The sequence below is a fragment of the Hemicordylus capensis genome, chromosome 5 (assembly GCF_027244095.1).
Source record: "Hemicordylus capensis ecotype Gifberg chromosome 5, rHemCap1.1.pri, whole genome shotgun sequence".
In the NCBI taxonomy this organism is placed as follows: Eukaryota; Metazoa; Chordata; class Lepidosauria; order Squamata; family Cordylidae; genus Hemicordylus; species Hemicordylus capensis.
The window spans coordinates 123,731,761-123,755,173 of NC_069661.1; the positions used below are offsets into that span (position 1 = coordinate 123,731,761).

Below are 23,413 nucleotides of genomic sequence, written 5' to 3' on the forward strand. Positions count from 1 at the left end.
TTTGCCATGAATACTAAACTAAAGTCTTCATATGGTCTCATACATAATACTGGCTTTAAAATTAGGCTTCATGTATCCATACTTAGCCTTAGCGTTTCAGCTTGAGAGTGGGTTGGGGACAGTATTCAGGCAGGAATTAAACATATAACAAATATTTGCAAATGAATTTCTGGCTGACATACCCCCTAACCGTTCCCTCAAGACAACAATAATTGTACTGAATGTCCAGGGAAATATCCTACAGGAAGCACCAAGGATTTAGATTGGTATGTTCTTTCAGATTGTCCAGTAGATTTTTCTTTTCTTTTTTTCTTTTCTTTTTTCTTTTTGGTAACTTCTTGGGCTTCTTATTTAAGAGCAGTTCTGTGTTCCTAAATTGGTCCCTGTGGGGTGTTATCTGTGCTGCATTCAGGGAATTTTACATGATACTAGAGTGGGCTTTGAGAAGGCGGACAGGGTCTGACTCAACAGCTTAGATTATTTCCTCTTAACAGGCCATTGAGTCAGTGCCTTGTGCCTGGCTTACACACTGGCTTACTCTCTCTGCAAAACTTGACATCCAACTTTTGGAGTGGGGGATGGAGGGAAAGAAACCATATTGAAAATGACACAGTGTACATTATGATAGAATATTGGTCTTGAAGGCCCACGTTTGGGTTTTCTGTCATGATAAGGTCAAGATTTTTAAAAATTACAGGAACTGGTGAGCCCTCTACCTTTGCTAGTCCCAAGGCAGGCTTATTTTGCGATTTGTGTGATGCAAGGAAAGATGTATGTAGCATCACCTCCTTGGGGAAGATGAGGACTAGGCTTGACTTGCTCAAGCACTATAACAGGTTTTCTTCTGGAGGGATGAGCTTCTCATTGAGGCTGAGCTTCAGGTGCATGTTGACTCACCTGGGAATTTCAGTTTTGGGTTTTCCTTTAGGAAAAGTGGTGTGCTCAGTCTTGGCTACCTGACTGAAAGCAAGAGACATTCCCGCACTTCAAGAAATTCCAGACTTTTAGAATGAATGGGCAACTCTGACTTGTCCTACCCCTGACTTGTCCTACCCCTTTAGAACATCTTATGTACTACTGGAGGCCATCCAGCTTCCTAAACACCCTGGCTTTGTCTGGATAAGATGCCAAAGCTGCCAAGTGCCCAGAGATGGATCTTATTGCTAAGCATGGGGCTGAAATTATACAGAGTAGTACATGAGATGTTCCAAAGGGGCAGGACAACAATTAGTGAGTTGCCCATTCAATTTCAGCCCCATGCTTAGCAATAAGTTCCATCTCGGGGCACCTGACATTTTATCCAGACAATGCCAGGAGGTATAGAAAGCTGTAGGGCAGGGTATGTCTGGGCAAGCTAGACCTCCCTGAAGTCATGCTAATCATTTGTGCTTCATCTTAGTCTCCCCCTCCTGAAGTTGGCTTTCTGGGCTACCTCCTCAATATCATGTTGTGATTTTCTGCATAGTGGGTTGTTCATCAGATCTTGCTTGATGATAGAGCACTGGATAGAGTGATAGAGCACTGGACTTTTGGGATGTCTCTTTATCATGTAGAGAATAATCATCATTGCATGCAAGGATACTGAGACTCCTCAGAAGGGCATGGAGCAATCTGTTCACCTGACTTCCAGTAGTGGACATGCCTTCTGTCTTGTTTGGGCTTTATCTTGTTTGGGCTTTAGATTTATTAATATCATAGATATACTATTTGTAGTAGGAGTAGTAGATATGAAGGATGGAGACTGGATCCCTTTTCCAGAGATGCTAATGTGGTTCCTTTGATGTGTCATCAGTTTTGAATATCATTTAAAAGGGCTTTTACCTAGACTGACTGTCAGGACTATTGGGCTTCGGGGTTAGGGACTAGAACAACCTTGGGGTCTGCCTGTCTCCTACACAAAGTTCTTTGGCTCAGGGTGGTGGGAATTTAGTCAGGGCTCGTCCGCACATCTCTGATATGTGGGCTGTGATGAGGAAGGAGGGGAACTGGTGATTTGCTTCAAGGGCCTGAGCCAGGGTAGGGTTGCCCAGATAAAGGAATTAAGTTGCTGGTGGCAGAGTTTTTCTCTTATCATCCTATGTGACTTATATTATAGCTCAGTTCTGTATATATTTACTACGAAGAAGGTCCTGCTATGTTCATTGACCCGTGCTCACAAGTTAGCATGCTTAGGATTGCAGGCTTAGATCGCTGCACTAGGCTAGGAGAGGATTTAAATATAAATGGTTAATGTTTCAATTCATTTAATGTTGATAGAGTTATGGCCCAAGAACCTGTCTCATCTCTTCACTTTTTAACTCAAATATCACAAAACTATCTCAATATGAATTGAGGGGTTCCTCCCACCACTCCCCACCCAGTCTTATGTTGCTGTTTATTATCTTGAGTGGTAGGCTCAATACTTCTGTATCAATGAAGTTCCCTGTAGGAAGTGGGTTTGTAGTGATCCACATGGCAGAAAACTTCCCATCAGTGAGTGATTAAAAAAAACAAAAATGAAAAAAACAACCCACAGGAGAAACCCAAATCAATAGGTAGAATAAGATAATGTGTAGAATGAAAATCTCCACAAGGTGGAGCTATTTGCTTCATGCTAGTCACAATGACAGGAACTACATATCATTTTTTATGTTCCATACACGGCTTGAGTTTCTCAAATGTCTCTCAGGACAGAGAGAGATTAGCCCCTGTCATCTGTGCCTTGTTAAACTCCAGGCTAGGCTACTACAATGCATTCTCTGTTGGGCTTCCTTTGAAGACTACTTGGAAACTACAATTGGTTCAGAATGTGGCAACTAGATTACTACTACAACAAATATTTATATACTGCTTTTCAACAAAAGTTTCCAAAGAAACTTTTAGAAAACATAGAAAACAAACATAGAAAACAAACAAACAAACAAACAAACAAACATGGATCCTTGTTCCCAAAGGGCTTACAATCTAAAAAGAAACATAAGAGAGACACCAGCAACAGACACTGGAGGGATGCTCTGCTGGCATTGGATCGGGCTAGTTGCTCTCCCCCTGCTCAATAAAGAAAATCACCACTTTAAAAAGAGTGCTGACTGAGTCAGTCCGAACACATCTTGCCAGTTTTAAAGCAGCTTCACTGGCTTCCTATATGTTTCTGGGTCCAATTCAAAGAGCTGATTTAAGATTTAAAACCCTAAGTGGCTTGTATTGGGAGGATAGGATGGACTGCATGCTTCCACATGAACCTGCTCATGTCTTGTGATTATGTCAGGGGGTTCTTCGCTGAATACTCCCATTGTTTGAAGCAAGGGGTGTGGAGACTGGGAAAAGGGCCTTCTTGGCTTTGGAATGTTCTCTCCTAGTTTGCCTAGTTTCATGGGCTTGAGTCATGAGACCAGCGCCTTCTGACTTGTCCAAGCTTTTGATGCTCTGGAAGAAGTTGCTTCTTCTTCTTCCATTTGTATTTATTATGTTAGCGCTACAGCTGTTTGTATGTGTTGATGTTTTATAGATTTGTACTTACAATTTTAATATTATGTGTTTACTGTTTTAACTTTTGTTTGTAAATCACCTTGAATAATCTTTAAATTATGGCAAGATAATTTGTTTAAATAAAATGTGGATGACATGATAGCATTTTGCTAGCTTTGGAATTATTTTTAGATCTTAATTTTTAAATTGTGATGGTCAAAGCCATAGTCATTGGACTAAGCTTACCTTCATGCGCTAAAAGTCCGCTGGACACAAACCCCTATTTTTTTTTAAAGTTTACATTACATAGAAAGGAGCACGGAGATGCAGAAATATTCCCTAGTTTTATTGTAGGAAGCTCCCTTATACAGAGGCAGACCCTTGACCCATCCAGCTCAGTACTGTTCACCCTGACTGAAAGCGGCACTTTCCTAGCCCTCCTGGTTAAGATGCTCAATTCAGACTTGAGTTGAACATCTCTCAATCGCATATTCAGTTAAGTTGAACATTCTTACAGCCAGGTCCTAAATATGTCTATTCAAAAGAAACCACCACTGAGTTCAATCTTGGTAAGTATGCTTTGGTTGCAGCTCTGGCGTGCACACTTAAAGCCACATAGGAAAAGTTGGCTGAAAGTGTTAGCACTTCTCTTGGTAGGTACTTTTCTGTTGGTACTAAGATTACAATAATCTCCACTAGTCAAATGCATAGATTGAATGAAGGCCTTTTTGTCTTCTCTGTCATCACATCAGGCAGTCTGAGACTGAATAATAAACATAAAGAGATTCTAGGGGGGCCTATATACCACACCAAAAAACCCCCACCCATGTCTGAAGGCCCAGGGATGCCTCATGCTGAGAGAGCGGACAGGTCCACACATAACACAGAACTTACTTACAAAGTTGGTAACCAACTTGTTTGTGATTGTCTGATCCTGACCACACCAAGGCGGGAATCTCAGGTTCAGGTGGGGAGCTTTTACATAGAATGCTGTCCAAAATCTCCTCCTTTCTCACCTAAGTAACTTTTTTGAACAGACAGATGTTCTGGTAAATGTTTTTCAGATCAAAAAAGAAGTGGCAGATGGAGCTAGATCAAAATATTGCACTGTTTACATATATTAAAGCCTTCCCGCAACTCTGACGCACACACAGGCCCTTGAATAGATTGTTTTAATATAAAATGTGCATGAAATATGTTACTGCTTCGAAAATGGCCACATGCAAATGCTCCTTTTAAATAAACCACTTATTAATAGGCGTGTGCACAAAAAATGTTTTGTTTCAGAGCCCCATTCATTTTCAGAGCTCCCATTGTGATTTTCTTTGGGCCTGATCTAGACCCCCTGATCTATTTGATTCAGAATTCAATTTGAGGATCTCAATTCATCCCCCTCCTCTATCCATTTTAGGCTTTTATTTATTTCTAATAGAAAATGTCTTTTTTAAAACTTGTTTTCCACCACCATCTGTGTCAGTAGTGTTAGGAGCTACAATGCACAACCACCTTCTGGTGGGCACCATCTTTAATACCCATAATTGCTCAAAGATAGGGCATTTTCCCAGGGCAGTGTGAGTAATTTTTGTTAAAGGCCACTGCCATGACAGAATGACAATGGTCAGTGTAGTGGCTTCCATTTTTTTTGCCCAATCTGTCCCAGGACAATGAGTATGCTATGTGCACTGTGGATATTCAAGATTATGTCTGCCAGGAGGCAACTATGCATTGTACCTCCTGACAATATTGACATATGCAGTGGCAAAAAAATGGGTTTAAGTAAGGTGTTTGGGTTTTTTTACATTAAAAAACCTCATAGGAACAAATGGGCATCCAATAAAGTTCTGAGAGTGAGTCCTATTGATGGTCATTTAGGGATAGTCACGTTTCTTTCAGAATGAAAGGAACCCAGATGAAATGAGTCTCATTTTGGGTTCCATTCATTCTGAAAATGAATAAACACTACTATTTATTAATTTTCAACTCGACTGAGAATGGCTGACATACTGTGCAAGAGTACACCTCTGAACAATGTTGAGTTCATGCAATTGGCATAAGTTGCACTAACACAAAATCTTTACAAATTGTGTTACACAGGAGTGTCCATTGGAAATAATGGGCTGATTCTGGTGTAAAGCAATATGCACAATTTTTGCATTTGTGCAACTTATGTGAATTGCACAAACACAATGTTACTAGGCTGATGTACGCTTGTGCAGTAGATCAGCCACTCTGTTTAAGAAGGATGCTATTGCTAATTCCAGCTTCAGCACCACGCTCCTACACCTCACAACTTTGGAAGCATATATATTATTCTGCTATTGCTTATTTTCAGTCAGTGTGATTGTGTATTCTAGACTCCTTGATGGGGAAGATCTGTTCCCAAGCCTGTATACAAACCATGGCATGGATATGAAGGACTTTACAAAAGGGAACGTAACTTGTGACGTCACTGAAAGCCCAGGCCACCACCATTCCTGAGGAAGTTAGTCAGACTTTCTGACTAATTAATGGGACTTAGTCGTGAGACGTGATAATTTGTCCTATTGATATCTGTAAGGCTTAAGTGTGATGAACAATCTTTGTATGGGGTCTTTCATGTATATATACTTGCACATGTGCAGTCAAGTGCATATGTGTGTGTGCACATGCATGCAACATTGGCCATCATAGGTCTTCTCTCCCGTCACAATAAATGCACCGACATTGTAAATCTATTTGTAAGTAGCCTCAAGTTTGCCTTTCATTGTTGTTGTGTGCCAAAATTCAGATCACTTCCTGATGTTATGTCCAGTCTACACCTTTGCATTCTCTAAACCAGAGATATAGTTCTTTATTGTACATCATAACAAATGAATTTTTTAACAGTGAGAAATCTGTCTAGGGACAGATAATAAGCTTGTTTTAAAGAGTTGAAGGTGCAGTATGAAAGAAGGCTCCTGCTGTTTGTAATGTGTAACATAATGTGCACCCCACTTTTGCTTCTGGTAAACAGATTTTACAGATCTTTGGATTGTTTCAAAACCTGCAAAATCTGATTAGGAACATAGCAACATAGGAAGCTGCCATATACTGAGTCACACCATTGATCTATCTAGCTCAGTATTGTCTTCACAGACTGGCAGCAGCTTCTCCAAGGTTGCAGGCAGGAATCTCTCTCAGCCCTATCTTGGAGAAGCTAGGGAGGGAACTTGAAACCTAGATTCTCTTCCCAGTGCTGCCCCATCCCCTAAGGAGAGTATCTTACAGTGCTTACACTTCTAGTCTACCATTCATATGCAAACAGGGTGGACCCTGCTTAGCTAAGGGGACAAGTCATGCTTGCTACCACAAGACCAGGTCTCCTCTTGACCAGATGCAAGAGCGGAACAAAAGGAATGTATGTGCATACCATGAAAAGTGAAACCAAAATCTTTCTCAAAGCACATTCAATTGCTAACAAAACCTGTACTTGATTCACTTACTTAGGGATTTCTCAGATGACGTGACACAGTAACCCCACTTCCCTTCTCTGTCAAAATTGTGTGTAGTTGAACACCTGAAAAAAAGGGGGGGAAATGCTCCAATCTAAGGTTTTCATATTGAAAATGCAGTTTGTGACTTACTATTTAACATGAAGATATGATCACCTATGCAATCGGCTAACAGCAACACTTTACTACTACGGATATTTATATACCACTTTTCAACCAAAGTTCTCAAAGCAGTTTACATAGGGGGAAAAAGAAACAAACAAGATGGTTCCCTGTTCAAAAAGTGTTCATAATCTAAAAGGAAATAAGGTAGACACCAGACAACAACCACTGGAAAGATGCTGTGCCTGTGCTGTGGTGATAGACCAGTTGCTCTCCCCTTGAATCACTACTTTGAAAGGTACTCTCAGCTAGCAAGGCATTGAGCAAACCCACATTTAAGCACCAATGTAATTTTTTTTTTAAAGAAAAGAAAAGCAGCTTTGGGTGGAGACAATTTAAAATGGAGTAGCAATGGCAGAGTGGGCCTTTAAATCTTTCCTTCCTCACCTTTCCCACACTCCAAACACATATTTGAAATCCTACAGGGAGAAGAGCTGCTGCTGCTAGTGGTGGTATTTGGCAAGAGATGAAAGGATTTAGTATCACCTTCTCTGTCTCTTCTTTGCTTACAAAGAAGCTGATTTTCGTGGGGAGGGGGAGGGAAGGTATTAACCAGTTATTAACCAGCATTTGTGCATAGCTGTAAGATTTGATTCAAGAGGATGCAACTTGCAGAGTAGCACAAGAGGAAATGTAATCTCAGTTTCTCTTGTATTATGTGAACTTGTGATGAGATCCACAAACTCAATGATCTGATATTTCAACATATTTTGTGTATATTTGTCAGTACACTGTACCAGTTTATTTTACTTTAAAATAAAAACAGTTTATTAAAATAGAAAAATAAAACCATACTAAAATGTAAAGCATGAAAAAACTTGCCTGCATCTTTACTTCTGTCATTCAAAAACAATCAAAATCTAATTTAAAAACATAGTTGTAATGCTGCAAAGACTTACCATCTCCTTTGAGAAAATGTATTTGATATACATGAGTAGTGTATTGTGCCACCATATCGAAAAGGAAACCTGCATTCTTGGCCATCTTGTGTAAACACTGAGAGAGGAAAACAAACACAGAGTATCTAAACTTGGGATGACCAACTGGTAGTTCATAGGCTGGATTCAATCCCCAACACAGTATCTGTCCCCTAGCAGTTCTACTAAATTTTAATTAAAGTGTGAAAGATCTTTTGCTCACAGTTTCACAGAAATGAAAAAGAAGCATTGAGGCTCATAGGAAGCTGCCTTATACCGAGTCAATCATCTAGCTTAGGATTGTCTACACAGACTAGCAGCGGCTTCTCCAAGGTTGCAGGCAGGAGTCTCTCTCAGCCCTATCTTGGAGTTGCCAAGGAGGGAACTTTGAACTTTCTGCATGCAAACATGGAGACGCTTTTCCCAGAGTCATCCCATCCCCTAAGGGGTGTTGGAAGAGACTGCCAGAAGGGAGACTGCTCCTGGGATGTCTGGAATGAGGCAAACTGGGACTAATGCCTTTAGATGTTTTTTGTGCAACCAATTCGGCCACAAGGTGATGAACTGTCCCAAGAATCAGACAAGAAGAGTTGACTTTACTGAGAGAGATTTAAATTGCAGCTATAGTCTGTCCCTGTTTTAAGGAGATGGAGGATTCATTCTAGATAGCAGATCCACAATTCATATCTCAAACCACCTGGATTTCTATACTAAACTGTTTGATATTCCTGAAGAGATTGTTCATTTGGACAATAATACTACAACTAAAGCAAAAAGAAAAGGCAAAGGAATTTTGTATTGCAAGTTACCAGATGGATCCATTAATCAATTTCTAGTGAGAGATGTTTTGTATATCCCTGATTTCTCAAGCTCCTTGCTTTCATTATCCAATCTAGAGAAACAAGGCTGTGAACTGTATATTAGAAATGGACAATGTGTTGTTACCCAGAATGGAGATGTTTGCCTAGTAGGCTCTGAATGCAAAGGCCTGTACAACGTGCCCGAGCAACCTGTGTCAAAGACAGACAGAGAAAAACCAGCCTGGTCCAAACCTGAAGCCTGCCAGCCTAATGAAGTGAACCTTGCTCAGTCATTCTCGCATGAGAACTGCTTGCAACTGTGGCATAGATGTCTAGGACACAGGAGCTATGAATCAATCCAGAACATGAAGGAAAGAGGATTAGCTGATGGCACTGATTTTATACCATGTGACATTGTGACTAACTGTGTTTGTTGTCTTGAGTCCAAAGCAGTTAATAAGCCATTTCCTAAGCTGAGTGAGAGGAAGACCAGACTAGAGCTGACCCACAGTGATCTATGCAGACCACTACCAGCAACCATAGGTATTTACAAATACTTTCTAATGTCCACTGATGATTATTTGCAATATATAGTTGTCTTTCTACTAAAGGAGAAATCACAGATGCTCAAGAAACTCCAGGACCATGTGGCCATGGCGAGCAACAAATTTGAGCGGAAGCCAAAGATCCTGAGCACAGACAATGGAGGAGATTATATGTCCAGTGCCACACAGCAGTTCCTGAGAGAATATGGAATCATGCATCAAACTACAGTAGTTTACAACCCATTGCAGAAAGGAATGTCAGAGAGAAAGAATATAAGCCTTCTGGATATGGTAAGATGCATGCTTGCTGATGCATACCTCCCACAGAAACTCTGGGGAGAAGGCATCATGATTGCTACATACATACAAAACAGAATGGACACAAAGGCTGTAGGAACAACACCATATGAACTTTGGTATGGTCATAAGCCATCCATGACACATTTGCGTGTCTTTGGAAGCATGGCTTACTCATACATCCCAAAGGGAAAAGCGCTAAGTTAGGGGCTAGGACCACAAAAAGGATTTTTGTAGGCTACTCAGTGCAATCCAAAGGTTACAGAATTCTGGATCCTGACACCAACAAAATAGCCATTAGCAGATAGGTGTTTTCTTATGAGAATGGAAGAGCTGCATCTTCAGAGGGGGCCTACACCGAAGCAAGCAACCAGACTAAACACCCTGACAACTGGATTATGCTTCCTGATGTCAGCAGAATTAAGGAGGAGGAGACAGAAGATCCAGATCCAACTACGCTCGACACAGAGACCTCCAGCAATCCACCAGATGCACCTGAGATAGTGGAAGAGACCACAGAGGGTGAGGTGAGGCGCTCAACATGCTCAACCAGAGGTGTTCCAGCCCCGAGACTGTTCTATCTCACAAGAACGGGAGAACGACTAGAACCCTCATCATGGGAGGAAATATCCCAGCTACCACAACCAGAAGCCCAGAAGTGGAAACAAGCTGCAATTGAAGAGCTTGAGGCTCTACAGAAAAACAAAACCTAGACTCTTACTAAGTTACCTCAAGGGAGGAAAGTTATAGGCTGCAAATGGGTTTTCAAACTCAAACATGATGCTGACGGTGAGATTCAGCGCTACAAAGCTAGATTAGTAGCAAAGGATATTCACAGAAATATGGAGAAGACTACGATGAAACATTTGCACCAGTGGTCAAACACACCACAGTAAGGACTCTGTTAAGTATTGCTGCTAACAAAGGAATGCATGTTGAACACCTAGATGTGAAAACTGCATTCTTGCATGGCAAACTGGAAGAGGACATTTACATGCAACAACCACCAGGATTCTTAGAGAAAGGCAAAGAGGACCTTGTGTGCAAACTGCAAAAAAGCATTTATGGTTTGAAACAGGCTGCCAGAGCGTGGAACACACGCTAAATGATATGTTACTTCAAGCAAACTTCAAAAGAATTAAAGCTGATCCCTGCCTGTACACCAAATGCAGAGATGGCAAATGGACTTACATTTTGGCATATGTTGATGATTTGATGCTTGCCTATGAGAATCCAGATGACAGCAAGGAAATAATGCATCATCTGAACATAAATGTGGAAGTCAAGAGACTTGGCAACATCGCACACTACTTGGGCATTCAAATACAAAGAAAGAGGATGGACGTTTCCTCATCAACCAAGAACAGAAAATTAAAGAACTGATAAACCTATTGAGACTAGAAGATGTGAATCCTACATCAACTCCAATGGAAGTGAATTACATAAAGCAAGAAGATCAAACTGAGCCACTATGACAACCATAGATATTGTGAAGCATTGTGTAAGCTTCTATACATTAGTACACTCATTAGGCCAGATATCAATCCAGCAGTTAGCTTACTTTGTAGAAAGACTGCATCACCAACAGTCAAGGACTGGAATGCGATTAAGAGACTTGTTAAGTACCTAAAGGGTACCGTAAGCTTTAAGCTCAAGCTTCCAGCTAGCAGTCAACCAAAACTAGAAGCATACGTAGATGCAAACTGGGGTAGAGACCTAACAGAAAGGAAATCCACCAGTGGTCACATAATTTTCTATGGAGATGGAGCCATAAGCTGGTCAAGCACCAAGCAAGACATAACAGCATCATCTACCACTGAAGCAGAATACATATCAGCTGCACAGGGCTGTCACAAGATACACTGGCTGTCAACTACTGAAAGATATGGGTATAGATGTACCACAGCCCATACCAGTCTATGAAGACAACCAAAGCTGCATTCAACTCTCCAAACAAGAAGATGTAAAGAGGTGTACCAAACATATCAACGTGAAGTACCATGTAGTGAGAAATCTGCAAAAGGATGGACTAATCAAGCTGTTCTAATTGTAAACTGCCCTGAGCCTTTTGGAAGGGCAGTATATAAACCAAATAAATAATGAATAATAATAATAACCTACAAATGAAATGCTTGCAGATCTACTCACTAAGCCACTACCAAGACCCTGCTTTGAAAAACTGAGAGAGAAAATGAATTTTGTGAACTGAGTCACGAGACATCGAGAGGGGGTGTTGGAAGTGAAGGACTCTGCGCTGTCTCATGTCTCAGTGACAGAGGGGGACAGATTAGTGAGTCAGAGGGCTAGAGGGGTCAAGACATTGGTCATCCCTTCTCTACTGCTCTGACACTATCCTTTTGATATGTAGATTGCTACTCTCAGGGACTTCCTTCCTTCTTTCCTGCCTCTTCCTCTTCCCTTTCTTCTCCCTTGCAACACCCACGCTCCTCTCTCCCTGCACCATGTGTGCAGAGATGCAGAAACCATCCCTCTGTATCCAGCCAGCTAGCTAGATTAGAGATCCTGTCTCTCCACTCTACTATCTAGAATGGAGTTCACCAATAAAGACTCCTTATATTGATTTGAAACTATGAACTGGCTCCAAGTTTATTTTACTCTCAGCATACATGCATGCCTAGGCAGACTCCGCTGTGTTTTGCCTCTGTGCACTCTGCTGTAATAGAAGGGTAACTCTTACCAGAGAGAATTCCCAACAAGGAGAATATCTTACAGCACTCACACTATTCAATATGACCATCCAAATGCAAACCTTAACACACACACACACACACACACACACACAACACACACACTCCATGTATATATTTTACTCCAGGGCTATCTCATGTGAACTCTGGGATAAAAAGATCATTGTTAGTCCTTCAGGAAATAAATTCTTTAGTTATCTACTAAGCCTGTGCACCATAAGAAACACTGAATCCAATGCAACCAGAAATGACAGAGAAATTACTGGAAGGGCTGACATGCCCACAACAAAACTGTCAGCTGGTCAGGATTGGATTGGAATGCCAACATTTTACCTACATAATAGAACTGCAGTTTCAGGAACTGCAACCTTTAAATAGGCGAAAGGGGGGCAGATAAAGGCAACCCTGCATGAGGGAGTCACAGGACCAGTGGTGAGTTGCCTTTGACCCCCCCCCACAAATTTTCAAGGTGCAGTTCCTCTAAATCAGCCCAGGAGTTGGTTTGAAGACAAAGCCACCCCGAGTCAGCTTCTGGGCTTATTTTTGAAGACGCCCCCCTCAAAATGTAAACTGGCCTGCGTTGCATTGTAAAAGGCAGGTTACACATGTCCTAAATGGACAAATAAACAAACAGTTAAATAAAGCTTCACATACAGTAGATATAGCCTGTCATGATTAATACACTTAATATAACATCTGATCATAATCCTGAATTCTTCCAAACAGCTATTTATTTAACACATTTCTATACCACCAAAAACCAGAGGCGTAACTAGGGAAAACGGCGCCCGGGGCAAGCATTGAAATGGCGCCCCCCCACGCCCCCCCAACATACTACGTTATACTTAGGTTTTTCCTCACAAGCGCCTGCCGCTGCCGCCGCCAAGCCAGGCCACTGACTGGCCGCCAGGCGCCAGCAAAGCAATGGGGGGGGCGCGGGCGGCGCGGAAGGGACCGCTCATGGGGGAGGGGGCGCCGACGCGCTCCCTTGACTGCTGCAGCACTGCTGCACTGAGCAGGAAACATTTGTATTAACAAAAATGTAAAAAAAAATTAAATAAATTTTTTGTCATGGCGGTGCCCCCCGCGTGACCAGAAAAGATGGCGCCCGGGGCACGTGCCCCCCATGCCCCCCCTATAGTTACGCCTCTGCCAAAAACTTGTATCTCATAGCCTTTTGCATGAAAAACAAGTGACTTTCTGATCTTTTTATTCACTTGAAGCAGTAGGAAAAAACAGCCTTAAAGCATAATACCCATTGGCATAAAAGGCATGCAGCCGGTGTACAAGGTAAAAGGCTTTACAGAGATTTCAAGAGTCCATTTTGAGAAATCTACACCTTTTCCCATCTGACAAGCCCAGATCTCAGCACCAAACATCATCTGGGATAAAAATGAGACAAAATTAACACAGTGGGAGCAACTGTTCTTTCAGCTACCTCCTCCACCAAAGCTGCTTCATGGAACTGACAGTATGAGAAAAGGCGACTGAAGGAGGACACAACTTTGTTTTGATGGAGTTTTTACTCTATTTTAACTTTTATAACCTGCCTTGGGATGTCTTATAAAAGGCGGTATAAAAATTGAACAAATAAACAAACAAACTTCCAGGTCCTCTCTGATAAAAATGCATCTGCTGCCAAGGCATTTACCTCAGCTGTCGTGCCAAGTGAGGTTGTTTTCTATCTCCTATACTTGCTGTTTTTAATTTTTTTGCAGAAAAGTACAAAAGAAGAAAATTACAAAAACAACAACATAGATTTCAGCTAAGAACTCTAAACAGCTTTGGCTCTGGGTATTTAAGAAAACACAGTCTTCATCATGAAACCCATCACCCATTGAGATCATCGGGAGAAATTCGCCTGCACTTGCGACCAGCTCATCTGGTGACCACACAGGGATGGGCCTTCTCTGTTGCTGCCCCATGACTCTGGAATGTGCTCCCTGCTGAAATAAGAGCCTCCCCATCTCTGACAACGTTTAAAAAGGACCTAAAGACTTATCTACAGTATTCACCTACACTTTTAAATTTGACTGTGGTTTTTAATCGTTTTAAGGTTTTTATTTCCTGTGTTTTAACTTGTTTTATGTTGCTATAAAACACTCAGAGAGACAATAGTTCGGGGTGGTATACAAATTTGATAAACAAACGAATATAACACTTCAATTTTGGATTATTCCTTCACTTAATCAATTTAGAATATACTAAAATACAATTATAAAATGCAAATCATTTTCAACCTATCACTTCTTGTATATACAAGTTTTCTGGCATCAAGACAGTTTAAAAGGGAGGAGCAGAGTCTTTTAGATGGGAAGAGAGCAAGTGGTACTGGTCCTGTACCAAGTTTTAACAAAACGACATTCAATTTTGGAGGGTTCCTCTTTTCTATTCCTTGGCAATCTGGTTGTTAAACATGTACACTCAAAACCACACTTGAAGGACCATGAGAAACACAGAGAAAGGGAATGTTCACTGAGCCAGCTGATTCCCAATATTAATTCATCATCATCATGATCATCAGTTTTATTGTTTAGTAAAATGCCATAACAGAATACAGAGAAAAACAGGCAAAATGATTTATAATTGGGCAATACATTTAGCTTTAAATTTTCTGGTTTCTAAAGCAAATAAGATGACACATAATTTGCCATAGCAAATAACAGAAAACATACAAATTCAGCTGGTGTGACAAAGCCACTGAACTCTAGCAGGAATTTATCCCATGGGTTCTTATATAAGGATCATTGAACAACATAGTGAACAGCATCCTCAACTGTGGTTTTATTTTTTTAAAAAGCAACAATGCTGCCCAACGGGGTGTTCTTGTAATGTCTCTCTATAAAGCCAGAGGGCATAATATTACATCGTAGCTCAGTAACAGCATTCCTGCATGGAACTAATATACAGTCGTCCCGCATCAACCGCGAGTTTCTCAATCGCGTTTTTGACTATCTGCGACTGGGAAATTGTGGTAGGTATCACCAACCGTGACCTGAGTATCCGTGGTTTGGCAAGATTTTCTCCAATTGGGGGGGGGTGATTTTCAGAGGTCAGAGATCATTTGTGGGGGTTTAGGAGGTCATTTGGGGGGGTCCCCTTCACTCCTTTTACTGACTCCTGGTGATTTGGGGGTATTTTTTCTATTTTTTTACTGTATTATGAGGTCCTTTCGCAACCACAATTTCCCTAACCCCCTGTTTGCCATTGATTTCAATGGCTCTCCAACCACGAATTCGCCAAACGCGAAGTTTTCCCGGAATAGAACCTCACAGTTGGCAAGGGATGACTGTGATAAAGTCCAAGTACTTGGCTTTCTGTTGACTGTTCTTAGTGCAAGGATAAAATCTAAACGGTTGTCTAGTTAATTTGTCAGTTAAACTGTCTTTCTCATAAGCCAAAGATCTTAACTGGGATTTGGCAAGTACTGAAGCTCATCCAGGTCACCATCAAATCGTCCTCTGATCCTTTGTACTGCAGTCATCCTGTTTTTCCTATTTTGGATCAGTTGATTCCTGCAACTTTAATAACATTGGCTGACATGATGTGCATTCCGTATTGCGGTGAATGGGAGAAATTGCACTAGGGTTGCTTGTGCAAACTCTCATTCAGAAGAGTGCCAGGGCTGCTGCCAAGTCTGCAGGAGCCCTGGGGCAGAGTGTTACAGAGACGGTAGGATGCACATCATGTGCCATGGATTATAAGATGGATGCTGGTCTTTGGGAATTGAGCATAAGATTCTAATGATCTTAGGGTGGTTGCCATTTTTTTCCTCCAGAAAGCCCCCTTGGAATGATACTATGCCAAAACGTAGCATTGTTCCAGCTGCTGCTGGCAGTCACAGAGCTCCATCACCACAACCGCCCTAAAAATGGCAGCAGGAAAACAGGCCGCCACTAGCTAGCAGAAACCTGGAAGACTGATGCCACTGCCAGTCAGCCTCTCAAACCTATTGCTAAATTTTACCACCCTGAAGTTTGACCCCTGCCCTCAAATTTCAATTGGAATTTAATGCTGAATTTTGCCTCTGGTTCACTACCCCAGCAAAATAACCCCACCCCCATTTTGAGTGGAAAACTATCCACGAAGACCTGCTTCCACTGCAACCGGTTTGTATTGTCAGCTCAGATTTGGAAGCTCTATAGATAGTTTGCTGGCTCATGGCCAACTCACATTTTGGAAGCCATCTGGCAAGTTGTTTTACAAGCTGCAAAAGCAAGCAAGCAAGCAAGCAGGGAGGAGAGGAAGGCTATGTTTGTTTCTGATGCATATTAAAGCATCTTTGGTACCTCTGAGGTGATGAACTTCAAGTTCAGCTGCTCCTGACTCATTACCAAAACGTCTCCTTCCCTCCTACAAATGAAAATCACGAAGAGTAAAATCACTTTGGGAATGGTTCTGCCAAAACAAATTTCCTATTCAGAGCAGACAAGCCAACGTTGGCCTTTTTACTACATTATCCTAGACTGTGGCAGCATTTTAGCAAGAAATATTCTCCACTTCTCTCAAAAGATTATGCAAAACAGTCACTTTGTAGCAATAGTGATTGAGCAACTGCCCTGCCTGGTCTGACATATCGCTATGGTGGGCATTGTTGTGCTATGAATCATATGGTGTGAGCAACAAAAGCTGAACCACTGACTAATAGGAACAACTCAGGTTAATTGAGGGGAGCATTCTTCAAAGCAAAAAAATATCAGAACCTGTAGGTCTGTCCATGGATCACACTGAAGTTGCCCACAAATCGGATTAAGAAGGTATAACAGGCCTGCTGCCTGTTCCCAGTGCCCAGCAAAGGAGCAAGACCATCCACCAGCAAGAGGCACAGGGTGAGAGCCTGTGCTGGGTGTGGCTCCTCTGCTGTTTGTCATCTGCTGCTGTTGCTGTCTGCCTGTGGGACTTCTGCCTGCCAGCTTTGGTACAGCTGAGTGTTGGCAGGACTGGGGTCCTGGGCTTCCATCTGCCCGCCCCTGGGCTACTTAAGAGACTGCCAGTGGCTAGGACTGTAGCTGCCTGCTGCCCGTGCCCCGTGCCCAGCAGAGGAGCAAGACCATCCACCAGCAAGAGGCACAGGGTGAGAGCCTGTGCTGGGTGTGGCTCCTCTGCTGTTTGTCATCTGCTGCTGTTGCTGTCTGCCTGTGGGACTTCTGCCTGCCAGCTTTGGTACAGCTGAGTGTTGGCAGGACTGGGGTCCTGGGCTTCCATCTGCCCGCCCCTGGGCTACTTAAGAGATTGCCAGTGGCTAGGACTGTAGCTGCCTGCTGCCCGTGCCCTGTGCCCAGCAGAGGAGCAAGACCATCCACCAGCAAGAGGCACAGGGTGAGAGCCTGTGCTGGGTGTGGCTCCTCTGCTGTTTGTCATCTGCTGCTGTTGCTGTCTGCCTGTGGGACTTCTGCCTGCCAGCTTTGGTACAGCTGAGTGTTGGCAGGACTGGGGTCCTGGGCTTCCATCTGCCCGCCCCTGGGCTACTTAAGAGACTGCCAGTGGCTAGGACTGTAGCTGCCTGCTGCCCGTGCCCCGTGCCCAGCAGAGGAGCAAGACCATCCACCAGCAAGAGGCACAGGGTGAGAGCCTATGCTGGGTGTGGCTCCTCTGCTGTTTGTCATCTGCTGCTGTTGCTGTCTGCCTGTGGGACTTCTGCCTGCCAGCTTTGGTACAGCTGAGTGTTGGCAGGACTGGGGTCCTGGGCTTCCATCTGCCCGCCCCTGGGCTACTTAAGAGACTGCCAGTGGCGGTGGGACTGCCACTGGCGGGGCTGTCACCGAAGGGGGTCGCCACTTTGGGGAGCCACTTTGGGGAGCAATGAGGGCGAGGGCCATCCCCCCTGCTTCAGTATTGCTTGGGCTGGGGGGGGCAGCAACTGAGATAAGGCTTGGGTAAGATTTGTTTTGAATATTTTGGAGCCTGTCTGGAGATGAGGAGATCGGAGAGCGTGTCCATTGGTCTCGGTGCAGCAATCCCAGTAGTGGTGGGGAATAGAAGAAGTTACATTGGTAGGTCAGCAGGCCGTTGCAGGGGAAGGGAAATCAGAAACTTAATAGCTGTTTCCCCTTCTGGCTGTCCTGCCAGCTCTTTGACCTTGGGGTGTAGTGCCAACAACCCACAGAACCTTGCCTTGCTCCTTTGTAACGCCAGGTCAGTACAAAATAAATCTGAAGTAATCTATGATTTGATCAGGGATGAAGGGGCTGACCTGGTGTGTATCACAGAAACTTGGTTGGGGGAGGCTAGGGGCCCAGTCTGGGCCCAGCTTCTCCCTCCAGGGTACTCTGTAGAGGAGCAGGTAAGGGAATGTGGGCGGGGAGGTGGAGTAGCTGTGGTCTTTAAGGATAATATCTCCCTTACCAGGATCCCTATCAGAGTGTTTGATCATATTGAATGTGTGTATGTACGTTTGGGGACCAGGGATAGATTGGGACTTCTGTTGGTGTACCGATCACCCCGCTGCCCAACAGAGTCCCTAACTGAGCTCGCGGACTTGGTCTCGGGTTTGGTGTTGGAGTCCCCCAGGCTTATGGTGCTGGGGGACTTCAATATCCACTTTGGGACTGGGTTGTCTGGTGCAGCTCAGGAGTTCATAGCGGCCATGACAACTATGGGCCTATCCCAAGTGGTCTCTGGACCGACACATGTTGCTGGTCATACTCTTGATTTGATCTTTCATTCTGATCAGGGTGGTGTTCCGTGGGTGGGGACTCCTGTGATCTCCCCATTGTCATGGACGGACCACCATCTGGTCAAGGTCGGACTCACAGTTGCATCCCATCTCTGCAGGGGTGAGGGACATACTAGAATGGTCCGTCCAAAAAGGTTATTGGATCCAATAGGATTCCAAGAAGCCTTGGAAGGATTTAATGTTGGCCCTGCCGGCGATCCGGTTGATGCCCTGGTGGAGAATTGGAATAATCAGCTCACCAGGGCAGTAGACATGATCGCTCCTAAGCGTCCTCTCCGACCCGATTCAAAAATGGCTCCTTGGTATACGGAAGATCTACGGGAGCTGAAGCGGCAAGGTAGGCGACTAGAGCGCAAGTGGAGGAAGACTCGACTCGAATCCGACAGATTACGACATAGAGCACATTTAAAGATCTATGCTCTGGCTATACGTTCAGCAAAGAAGTGTTTCTTTTCTGCCCGTATTGCTTCCGCAGGCTCTCGTCTGGCGGAGCTATTCAGGGTTGTGAGGGGTCTAGTAGGGCCCCCTACTCCCCTGAATCCATCTTTGGAACCATCAGTTGCCCGCTGTGATGCTTTTAATGAGTTTTTTGTGGACAAAGTCTCTCGTATTCGGGTCGCTTTAGACTCCACAGTTATCGCAGTGTCAGATGCAGAGGTATCCAGCAACTCCTCTTGTGTGGTTAGACTGGATCAATTTCAGTTTGTGACTCCTGAGGATGTGGACAAGCTGCTCGGAACGGTACGTTCTACCACCTGTCTGCTTGATCCTTGCCCGGCGTGGCTTATACTATCTGGCAAGGGGGTTGTTGTGGAGAGCCTGGTGGCAATTATAAATGCCTCTCTGAGGGAGGGCAGGATGCCTCCTTGTTTAAAGGAGGCAATTATTAGACCTATTCTTAAGAAGCCTGCCTTGGACCCCTCAGAGTTTAATAGCTACAGGCCTATCTCCAACCTCCCATGGTTGGGCAAGGTGATTGAGAGGGTGGTGGCCTCCCAGCTCCAGGTGGTCTTGGAGGAAACTGATTATCTAGACCCATTTCAAACTGGTTTTCGGGCGGGCTATGGGGTGGAGACTGCCTTGGTCGGCCTGATGGATGATCTCCAATTGGGAATGGACAGAGGAAGTGTGACTCTGTTGGTCCTTTTGGATCTCTCGGCGGCTTTCGATACTATCGACCATAGTATCCTTCTGGAACGTCTGAGAGTGTTGGGGGTGGGAGGCACTGCTTTGCAGTGGTTCCGCTCCTACCTTTCTGGCAGATTCCAGATGGTGTCTCTTGGAGACTGTTGCTCTTCAAAATCTGAGCTTTTATATGGAGTCCCTCAGGGCTCCATATTGTCTCCAATGCTCTTTAATATCTACATGAAACCGTTGGGAGAGATCATCCGGAGATTTGGTGCTGGGTGTTATCAGTATGCTGATGACACCCAAATCTATTTCTCCATGTCAACATCATCAGGAGAAGGCATATCCTCCCTGAATGCCTGCTTGGAAGCAGTAATGGGATGGATGAGGGATAACAAACTGAGACTGAATCCAGACAAGACGGAGGTACTTATTGTGCACGGTCGTCACTCGGGAAGCGATATTGATCTACCTGTTCTAGATGGGGTCACACTTCCTCAGAAGGAACAGGTACGCAGTCTGGGAATGCTTCTGGATCCACACCTCTCCCTGGTTTCCCAGGTTGAGGCAGTGGCCAGAAGTGCTTTCTATCAGCTTCTGTTGATACGCCAGCTGCGTCCGTTTCTTGAAGTTCATGATCTCAAAACAGTAGTACACTTGCTGGTAACCTCCAGACTTGATTACTGCAATGCGCTCTATGTGGGGCTGCCTTTGTACGTAGTCCGGAAACTACAATTAGTACAAAATGCGGCAGCCAGGTTGGTCTCCGGGTCATCTCGAAGAGACCATATTACTCCTATATTACAGGAGTTGCACTGGCTGCCGATAGGTTTCTGGGCAAAATACAAAGTGCTAGTTATAACCTATAAAGCCCTAAACAGCTTAGGCCCACGCTATTTAAGAGAGCGTCTTCTTCTGCATGATCCCCATCGTCCACTACGTTCATCAGGGGAGGCTCGTCTGTGGCTACCTTCATGTCGTTTGGTGGCCACCCAGGGACGGGCCTTCTCTGTTGTCGCCCCGAGACTTTGGAACGCACTTCCTGTGAGAATAAGAGTCTCCCCATCTCTAGTGGCTTTTAAAAGGGATTTAAAGACTCATCTTTTTACCCAAGCTTTTTAAGCTTTTTAAGCTTTTTAAGCTTTTTAAGCTTTTTAAGCTTTTTAAGCTTTTTAAGCTTTTTAAACTTTTTAAACTTTTTAAACTTTTTAAACTTTTTAAACTTTTTAAACTTTTTAAACTTTTTAAACTTTTTAAACTTTTTAAACTTTTTAAACTTTTTAAACTTTTTAAACTTTTGTATATTATTTGTTTTAAATTGTTTTTAGTATTTGTTGTTGTGAACTGTTAGGGCGGTATAGAAATGTGTTAAATAAATAAATAAATAACTGAAGTCTTGGTACAGAAGTGTACAGTTTCCTGTGGGCTCTCTTAGATGCATGAAGCTGGAGAAGCCTGGTAAGCTTACTCCATGGAATTTGGAGCCTGCACAGAGGCACTCCTACCCCTGGATATCTGGGCAGAAGTCTAGGGCCTCCACACCCCCTGGGGACCCCCCAAATCCTCTTTAATCTGTCTCTGGTGCAGTGGCACACCTAGGTGAAACTGGTGCCTGGAACGCCTCTGCTGTCAGGCCCCCCTGCATTTTGGGGGTCCTGCCCCCACCACAAACTGCCAGAAGTTACATTACTTTAGCCATCAATGTGCGCGGCTGGTGGGTGAGCTGAGCAGGCCTCTCCCCTGCCCCGTGGCGGGGGCAGGCGGAGAGGCTGCTGGGCCTGCCTCTCTGGCCCAGTGGTGCTTGCAAACTGTGAGATGCTCCTTTCTGCGCAGGCGCAATAGAGTGTCTCACAGTTTGCAAGGACCGCTGGGCCAGACAGGCAGGCTCAGCAGTTGCTCCTCCCGCTGCTGCCACCACCAGGGGGTGGGGGAAAGTCTGCGGCTCACCCACACACACACCCCGCCCGTGCACATTGGCAGCTAAAGTAAGTCAACATTTGGCAGTTCAGTGCCTGTTCCATTGGAGGCTCCCCGGACCTTGGAGGCCACAGGCCAGGTCCCCAAGGTCCGGGGGTTAGAGCGCCTCTGCCCGGGTGGTGTGGACCACCATGCCACCGGACCACGTTGTGCTGCGCAGCCGAATGTGACTGTGATCTGCCTCAGGTGACTGAGCGTGACCTCTGCTTTAGAGGCAGAGCAGAGAGTGGGGAAAGAAATATGTGGGATGAGAATATGTTAAGTTGCATGTTGAAATGTTCCTGCTTATGCATATTTGCATACATATACCTTTTAAATATCCTTACATTCTTGTGAGTTCAGTTGCTGTTTGTACCCTCAAGAACCGGTGTGTTAAAAAAATACTGCGTGTGACACCATGTGTGTGTGTGTGGTAGGGGGATGTTGCTTAACTTGCAGCAGGAAGAGTGGAGCTCCAAAGGCTTTTAGGTCCTGGCTCCAAAATTACCTAGGTGCACCTCTCTGAGCCTGCATTGGCCTGCCATAAACCTAGCATTCTCTATTGTTTTCTAGTCATTCCTACTCATCTTATGTATGCAAGTCAAGTCAAGTCAAGTATGTGAAAAAGATGCCACAAGTTCCATTGTTCTTTTCACGAAATGAAACTGATCCTCAAGTGGGTCTGTTGATTTTCCTGTTGGTAGAGGAAAAGGAAGGGTGCTAGAAGTGGATGGCTCACATACTGCATAGCACTTTAAGCCCTGCTGGTGCAGCTTCTGAAGGTGGGGAGACTCCATGACTACTAAGGAGTCACCCCACCTCACGAGGATGCACTCCTTAGTAGTCACAGAGTCTCCCCACCTTCAGAAGCTGCACCAGCAGGGCTTAAAGTGCTGCAGAAGCAGCAAGTACATCTCTTGTTTAGATCAATGGCTGACTGCACAGTGTGTAAGCCACTGTCCCGAGTGGTGAGAAGCAGCGGGTGTGTGTGTGTGGTGGGGGGGCACTAAAGGGTTTAGTTTCCTTTGAGTGAACAAGAGCACAGGAGCCTTATGCGGTATTTGTTTTATTTACAAACATACAAGCAGAGTGGAAACAAGTAGACTCTAGAAGCAGGCAGCCAAACTGCTAATCTTACATCAGACAGATTCCCTAAAGCAACAGGCTGCTTTGAGTCCAGCTAAAAATTTCCACCTCTGCTTGCCTCTGACTCCATATTTAAATTGACTCTGACTCCCTTAAACTCTCATGGGTGTCATATTCCCAAGGCTGGAGAGAGATTCCCGGTCTTTAAGGACCATTAAACT

At 44.1% G+C, this 23,413-nt stretch overlaps 1 protein-coding gene across 10 annotated transcripts in view; it reads right to left on the reverse strand.

The window, feature by feature from the left end:
• The window catches only part of HGFAC (HGF activator), a 61,465-nt gene that overhangs the window by 31,944 nt on the left and 6,108 nt on the right, over positions 1-23,413 (reverse strand). For 6 of the 10 annotated variants that reach the window (XR_008308751.1, XM_053256913.1, XM_053256920.1 and 3 more), the window contains exons 2-4: positions 16,636-16,699; positions 7,979-8,075; positions 6,909-6,982 (exon numbers count right to left, since the gene is read on the reverse strand). Coding sequence is in view for 9 of the 10 variants with exons in the window: in XM_053256913.1 (XP_053112888.1) it covers positions 6,909-6,982; positions 7,979-8,075; positions 16,636-16,699 (235 nt within the window). In the remaining variant the exon portion in view is untranslated. Of the gene's footprint in view, positions 1-6,908; positions 6,983-7,978; positions 8,104-16,635; positions 16,700-23,413 lie in introns of all 10 variants that reach the window. The other 4 variants (XM_053256912.1, XM_053256915.1, XM_053256914.1 and 1 more) reach the window with 4 other exon arrangements.